We start from the raw sequence: 7,358 nt of genomic DNA, 5'->3' as shown, positions 1-7,358 counted from the left end.
ATTGCACAAGTTCAAATATCAAGGCATACTCGGTACTCATATCTACTCTAATGCAAGATGTTTGACAAATACGTCAATCACGTTTTTCAGCAGCTTGGCTGAATACTGTCTTAATGTAGTTTGTATTTGCATGTAAAAAGTAAAAATGTTAAAGTCAAAGCATCAAAGACAAAATATGTTCTCGTTTTTGCATATGTGTGGTTTACTGTCACTACAATTATATGGTAAATGGGTTTGTGGAGAGATGGCAACACAATTTTAGTCTCTAGATAATTTTACCAGTCAGCCATACACAGTTGTTCATGTGTGTTGCACAAACTAAACCTCAATAATAAACTTAATGCAACATTCCTAAAGGAAATGTGAATAGCCAGCAACAGCACACAGAAATACTGACAGCTGCCAAATGCTTTTGCAAAATACACTTGCAAGTGTTAAGTCCACTCCAAATGCCAATTAACCAATGCCAGGAATCACTATACGAGCGTCTGGTTATTTCAGTTACAATAATTGATATACAATATTTAATTTACAATAAGGTTCCATTCGCTAACTTGAATACATTGAATAAGATTTCTATAGCATATGTTAATTTTAAATTCAAAATGTAACATTTTAAAAATCAAAGCTTGAAACTTTTAAAGGATTAGTTCACTTCCAGAATGAAAATTCTGTCATCATTTACTCACCCTCCACTTGTTCCAAACCTGTATGAGTTTCTTCTGCAGAACACAAAAAACATTCTGAAAAATGTTGGTCTCCAAACAGTTTATGAGCACCATTGATTTCCATAGTATTTTATTTCCCTAATATGAAAGTCAATGGTGCTCATCAACTGTTCACCAACATTTTTTCAGAATCTTATTTTGTGTTCAACAGAGGAAAGAAACTCATACAGGTTTGGAACAAGTGGAGGGTGAGTAAATGATGACAATTTTCCTTCTGGAAGTGAACTAATCATTTTACATTAATGCATCATGTACTAACATGAACACTGAACAATTGCATTTGATCAACTTTAACCAAGATTAATAAAGGCTGCAAAAAATAAATCTCATTGTTCATGTTAGTCAATGCATTAACTTAATGTTAACAACTGGGACCTCATTGTTATTTACAAGCCAAAATCCATCTCAGAGACCATTTCAAACAAAACTACACCATAGCATAAGATACCCTATACGGCTACTAACAATACCAGTATCACTATTCTTTTTTTTTTTTAGAAACTCGAGACTTTAAAATGTAACTGTCAAGCATCAGACAAGAACAAGTTCGAAGCCGTTTTATCTTTGAAGTTAAATTCCACACAACTCTGTATGAATCGACCATCTTTTAATTATTGACAGAGGTCTAATAGCAGGGTACGAATTCACACATCATAGCACTCAGCTGTTCCACACTGAACAGGATGGTGTTTCTTTCAGATCAGTTATGCAGTAAAACTGTTGTAAAAGCAATGGGGAAGAAAGAAAATCACTTCTAACAGGATGCAAGAGAATTTATCCATAAACTGGCTCACTTTTTTCAGTAAACAGGAGTGCTGTGTAAACTTGCTGCTTGTATTTACACTGGAACTTTGCGTAACAAGTATGATACTATCCTGAGTTACCAGAGTCAATGGTATAAAGATACCATTTTGAACTTTACAGTGGTCATTTGATAAAAGACACTTTTTGTGGCGAATGCAACAGAATCATCTGTACTATATATCTTGGATAAGTTATGAATCATAAATTGTACATTTAATCGAAATTATTTCAGATTGTTTCAAGGCTTGCTGTCAGGGAATCGAGATGTTTAATACCATAAAGAGCAGTACCAAAATGCTCTGTAATTTCCCCTAGAGATGCAGTAACCTCTACAAATTAAAATACTTAACTTGTAGATCTTATTCCTGAAATGACTGCTTTGTTTTGAGGCATTTGTGTGTAAAAAGTAAGCTAGCTACGGGACACCTTAAGATAAACTGGTGTGCTCTTCACACCTATTTTTGGAAACACATATTTTCAAGCAACAGTACAAAAAGTATCCATGAACAATGCATAATTTCTAAAGAGAGAGAAAAAAAACAAAAGAAATGCTGTATGAAAACATCCCTGCTACCTTATTTCTAAATACAAAACCTCAACCAATAATTTGCTTCAGAATAGCAAGAAGTCCGTCCTTTGTTTTTTTTTTGTTTTTTGTTTTTAATTTTCCATCTTTTTTTTCTAAAACAAGTAAAATCAGTCCTCAGGGGTGAATGGCATGGATGACAGTCTTCCATCATTACATCTGCTGAAGGATCCGTTTGCATGCGAGCCTCATAGACAGGGACCCGTGGAGGAGTGATCCTCCTGGGTGAGCAGAGTGCTGTCTGGGCAGCTTAAGCCAGGGCTGGGAAAGCCTCTGGGTCGTCCACATTAGGGACAGACACTCCACCGGCCTAAAAGATACAGATACAAGAAAAGCAGCCCATTTGAGTCAAATGCCAGACTTTAAGAGTTATGCTTAATCTTTGCGATTATCTAGCAATACTATTCTACATGTACTTCATATTTTTTCCCAAGCAGCCATGGACGTCTTGGTAAGATTTATTTTTAATGTTTTTGAATGAGGTGTTGATTTGCTCACCAAGGTTGCATTTATTTGAACAGCTGTGCTGCTTATTATCTTTATTTGTGAAAACTGATGCGTTTTTCAACCTTTTTATGACTGGAAAGTTCAAAAGAATAGCTTTAATAGCTTAAAATATCTATTTTTTTGTAACAATGCAAATGTCTTCACTATCATTTTTCATCAATTTAATGTGTCCTTGCTGAATAGAATACATTTCTTAAATTTTTTACTGACCCCAAATTTTTTAACAATATGTTTTTCAAACCAAATGTTAACAACCAATCAGCAATCATAACCGAATCAGGTGTGCGTAACTCCATAAATAAGGTTGTGATGACAACCTCCACCTTTGGACAGATGTGCAAACTCTTCCACAGTGGTACAAATATATAAGCATACCTGCAGATCAAATATACAAAGAGACTGTACCCTGTCTGGCCTGCGTTCGCGAGGTGGCCTGGTAGCAGGGGCCCCACGGCCTCCCCTGCCACCTCGTGGTCCTCCACGACCACGTCCTGGGCGGCCCAGGTCACCAAAATTAATCTCCAGTTGGGTTGTAATGTCATTCGCTAGTTTGCGGAAGTGGTGATCCCCAGAGGCATCATCAACAGAGGACTGCAGGAAAGTGAGCATGTATATTTTATGAAACTTACATTTTAGTTCAACATCCAAACAACTGAAATGATTCATTTCTCAATTGGGTTGAAAAGGACTGAAGCAACAAAAGGAGACAATGAGTGTAATGACATGTCTGAAGGCTTGTGTTTTTAAAGAAACACCGGGGTTGTGCTTTTAGAGTAATGAGGTCATATTAAATGGAGAGCAATCCGGTTCCTCAAGCACATCTCCAGGCTGCTTACAAGTAGGACTGCACGATAAATCGCGATTAACACAATCTCGAGTAAATCGACATGTCTAGTGCGATTATGATATCGCAAGGGCAACGATTATGTTTTTATGCGCAGCTTGTCTGTGAAGCACGGCTCACATTTAGCATGAAACACAAAAAGCTCAAACGCTGTCATTTTACTTACATCCTCAGCCTTAGACTTGTGCAGAACGTATCCTTTGTTCCAATCGGCTCCCTCGTTGGCCTTACGAATGTTGAATTCCACTTTGGCTCTCTCTTTATTCTGCTGGGCTTTCCATTCATCCAGAGTCATCTCCTTAGCACCTTCTTCTTTAAGGTCCTCAACCTCATTTTCCCTGTGGAAACAGCAACATCTAAACTGACCTAAAAGTACTGCATCCAGTTAGTTCATGCATGGAAAATCCCAATTAATCAAATAAGTAGTACTTGTCCTTTCAATAACTGTTTGAGATTGTAAATGTGTTGTGCTTTTAATAGAGCCTTCATGCTTGAATCAATCCTAAAGTTACACACTATATGTTTTTTTTTTAAATTATAGGCGGCAACACAATAGTGCTGGCAGCAAATTGCAAAGAATGACTCAGCAGTGCAGCGCTAATTTAGAGCTGAAGTGTACACACTTGTTCTCTGAGTCATTAGGTGGGTGCTCCTCTCCTTCAGGGGTGTCCTCGGTGACATTTGACTGGTCAAGCTCGCTGTAAAAGGAAAGAAATGTATCCAATTTCACAAAATTATCCTAATGAGCCAAAACGACTCCAACTGACCAGTATGTGACTCAAACTCATCTGCATTTTCAAGATTTTGGCAGACAAAGCATCTGTTGCTCCACTGACCTCAACTCATCCTTAACAGTGCCCCAGTTATGAGATCCACTCCCTCCACGTTTTTCCTCTGCTCTCAGGCTGCTGAAACAAAAATTAACACTTAGCTTTGATATGTCACTTGGGCAGCATTACAGTTGGAGTCAACATGTGGATGCAAATGACTTACGATCGGTCGCTGCCACTGTGTCTGTCAAACTCGCGTTTGCCGCGTGAGTCAAAGCCGTCAGTCCTGCCAACACCTCTGCCCCGGCCTCCGCGCCCTCCTCTAGCACCTCCACGACCCCGGAATGGCCTGTCACTGACAGACCTGAAGGGGAGAGATAATATATCAGTTAGACGTCAGCCATTTCTGCTGAAATTACCAAAATTTGAATCTTGCTATTAATTTCTTTAGAACTTCATGCAGGAAAATGGATGTATTAAGTTCCTTTAAAGTCTTTAAAGCGGATTACCAAAGGGAAGTCAGGTGTTTTCACTAAAAGAGTTTATGAAATTTTGATTCATATTAGAAGTTCAACATTTTTCAAAATGAAACATACACACAGATGAATTGTTCACAATAAGATCTACAAGATGCATTTGGAAAATAGACAGTGAATTTTTATTTCATGCTGACTTGATCAGAAATAAACATGAAATAAATAAATAAATAAAGCATTAAAAACAAAAGTACACTTCTGCTGGAATTAAATGAGTTCAATATAAAACTTTGAAGATCAACTATGTATTACCACACAAACAAAGGTCAATTGACTCACTTCTCCACCGAGAATTCTCCACCCTCAGCAGGTTTATCATCAGCGGGTTTGTCGAAGCGTCGTTCACGTGGTGGCCTCCTGTCAGGCCGCCTGTCGGCTGGTGGACGACCCTCCCCCTGACCTCCCTGCTGCTGGGATCCTGTCTGACCCTGCTGCTCCGGCCGGCGGCCCATTTTCTTCATGCCTGCAAAACACACAAATGATTCAACTCTGTTGATACCAACAAAGTATAGATTGTTGATTGTATAGAAAAGAATGATGAATGAGATTTTTTTTTTTAAACGCTAAAACAAAAGGTGTTGTCTTAATCTAAATTATAAAATTCACTTCAATTAATGTACTTATTAACAAGTACAAAAATAGTCATTATTCACTCACCCTCAAAATTGTTCCAAAACCATGTAACTCATTTCATTAGTGTAACTCTAAAGGCTAAATTACAGCATCTATCACCAATCACTTTTATTAAAACAAGATATTAAAAAAAACACGTGAATGTCATTATGCAAAACATTGTCTGTATCTCATAAAGGTTTAAAACAACATAAGGATGTTAATAAACTTAATTTCTGGCAAACTATCCTTTAAATTTAAAAAGTGGACAATACCAAAATTCTCTGAAAGGGAAGAACGAAGTAAATACACATTATTACGCTATTAACGTTACTTCTTTAGTTTAACTGCTTAAAATTGCGTGTTTTTCTTATTTACTTGCAGAGGACGTCTGTGTTTTTCTTAGTTTTCACACTAGCAAAGCAATACTCTCCGCGTTGTGGGTCTCGATAATAATGGTTTGCGCCTCTTGACTGATCCCACCCTCCGCCTAGTTACCGAAATAGACGCTCTCGCGCGCCCCAACAGCTGATCACGCGCCCGTCGTCCCGCGCGCGCACCTGTTCACGAGCCCGCTGCCTCCTCTTATCCTGATCAGTCAGGGCCACTGACACCCGAAGAAAAAAAACTGACAACCCTACCTTCAGCACTGTTCAGGCTGGCGCAATTTTAAAGCACGCAATGAAGTTAAAAACCGGCGTCAAGAAAATCACAATAGGATGCTTTTCAATGGGAGTGTCGTGACTGAGAGGACCGACTCTGCTGCCTCAAACACGAGGCTGCAGCTGCACTGCTCGAGCTTTAATCAAAAGCCAAGCGATAACGGACTGCACATTCGGAGACTATCAATAAGCAGTTCTTTTTAGTACTGAATGAGAGATTTTTTACTAGCATGTAGAGTTATATGCACAAATATACCAGACATTTAACAAACAAACCGATGGTTATCAATAGGCCTGCAGTTCATGATGAATGTAAAAAAATAACGAGATAGCAACAAGTTCTACTGCGTGCGTCACATAGAAACAATGTAACGTTATACCGCGAAAAAGCATTTTTGCTGAAAGTTCATGAGATGTCAGGCAGCTCATCAACAATAGTGGTATGCGTGACCTCATGGGCTTTAGTCGCGTCTTTTGCAGACTGCTCACTTAGGAAAAGTGTGACCAAATTACGAGTTTAATGCAAGCGATATTTACCTTCTTTCTTAAGAGGAACGGGAGCTTGTGTCTCTTCCTTCTTCTCGGAAACTGGGTTTCTTCTTTCTTTCTGTGACTCCTTTTTGGTCTGCTTTGTAGCCTGCGCGGCGGTCTTGGTGGCACCAGGAGCAGTCGCGTCCTTCTTCTTTTCTGCCTGCTTCAAAACCTCAAACGGATCCTCTTCATCATCAAATAGCTGGTCGAACCGATTGGTTACGACACAGCCGAAACCTTCTTGCAGATATCCGGGCATGATGGCCCCCTTTCAGCAGGATTCTCCTCCGATTCTACGGGGCCTGAGCGAACACTTCGCTGCTAGATGCCACAAGATGGCTGGAACAGACTCACGCTTCTCTTCCGGCGTAAAGACATCCGGGACTCTGACCGCAAAGACTTGTGGTACATGTAGTCGCACAACATACTCCAGAAAGAGAGAGAGAAGACCAAATATTGTTATTTGCTGGATTGGCTTTTGTATTGTCATTGTATTAAAATGATCTACTATTGTAGAAGATTATGTAAACATCTATAAATCGAAATATGTTTTTTGTCAAAGCAATAGCTAAGCCTAGCTGTCAAAAAAAATTAACTTAAAATAGAAGAGGAAAACGGTTTTTTTTGTTTGTTTTTTACTTGGTGTAAAAAAAAGTGTTTTACGCATAGATTTAACACAGACCCCCTAATACCCCTTGCGGCCCCTGAGGGACACTGAGTCAGGTCATATGACCCCATGACTGGTCTTCTAAAAAGCTTGAAATAGCTTTGGATTCTG

The 7,358-nt window shown here is 39.0% G+C and overlaps 1 protein-coding gene across 2 annotated transcripts; it reads right to left on the bottom strand.

Annotated features, from left to right (window-relative positions):
- Nucleotides 1–1,318: 1,318 nt before the first annotated feature.
- LOC107594603 (plasminogen activator inhibitor 1 RNA-binding protein-like) lies at nucleotides 1,319–6,969 on the bottom strand. Of its 2 annotated transcripts, none has more exons than XM_016284698.1 (8): nucleotides 6,587–6,969; nucleotides 5,055–5,238; nucleotides 4,463–4,603; nucleotides 4,306–4,377; nucleotides 4,093–4,167; nucleotides 3,636–3,807; nucleotides 3,031–3,216; nucleotides 1,319–2,428 (listed from the first exon to the last, which is right to left on the bottom strand). In XM_016284698.1, exons 1-8 carry the CDS (start codon nucleotides 6,837–6,839, stop codon nucleotides 2,369–2,371), a joined length of 1,143 nt encoding a protein of 380 aa, XP_016140184.1. In that variant the 5' UTR covers nucleotides 6,840–6,969; the 3' UTR covers nucleotides 1,319–2,368. The 2 variants fall into 2 exon arrangements, with proteins under 2 accessions (XP_016140184.1, XP_016140185.1); XM_016284699.1 differs by having other exon boundaries at nucleotides 4,306–4,374; nucleotides 6,587–6,968.
- Between the last annotated feature and the right edge of the window lie 389 nt (nucleotides 6,970–7,358).

The sequence above is a fragment of the Sinocyclocheilus grahami genome, unplaced genomic scaffold, assembly GCF_001515645.1.
Source record: "Sinocyclocheilus grahami isolate Dianchi unplaced genomic scaffold, SAMN03320097.WGS_v1.1 scaffold187.1, whole genome shotgun sequence".
Lineage (NCBI taxonomy): Eukaryota > Metazoa > Chordata > Actinopteri > Cypriniformes > Cyprinidae > Sinocyclocheilus > Sinocyclocheilus grahami.
Note: the sequence above shows the minus strand (reverse complement) of the source record. Positions and strands in the feature narration are given on the sequence as shown.

Bases quoted from the DNA above. Each gene is read 5' to 3' on its own strand.
- LOC107594603 (XM_016284698.1), bottom strand. From the start codon at position 6,839: ATGCCCGGATATCTGCAAGAAGGTTTCGGCTGTGTCGTAACCAATCGG. The intron at 4,378-4,462 runs GTAAGTCATTTG...TTTTTGTTTCAG, and splicing joins CACAGTGGCAGCGACCGATC to CAGCCTGAGAGCAGAGGAAA. The intron at 3,217-3,635 runs GTAAGTAAAATG...ACTTTCCTGCAG, and splicing joins ACAAGTCTAAGGCTGAGGAT to TCCTCTGTTGATGATGCCTC.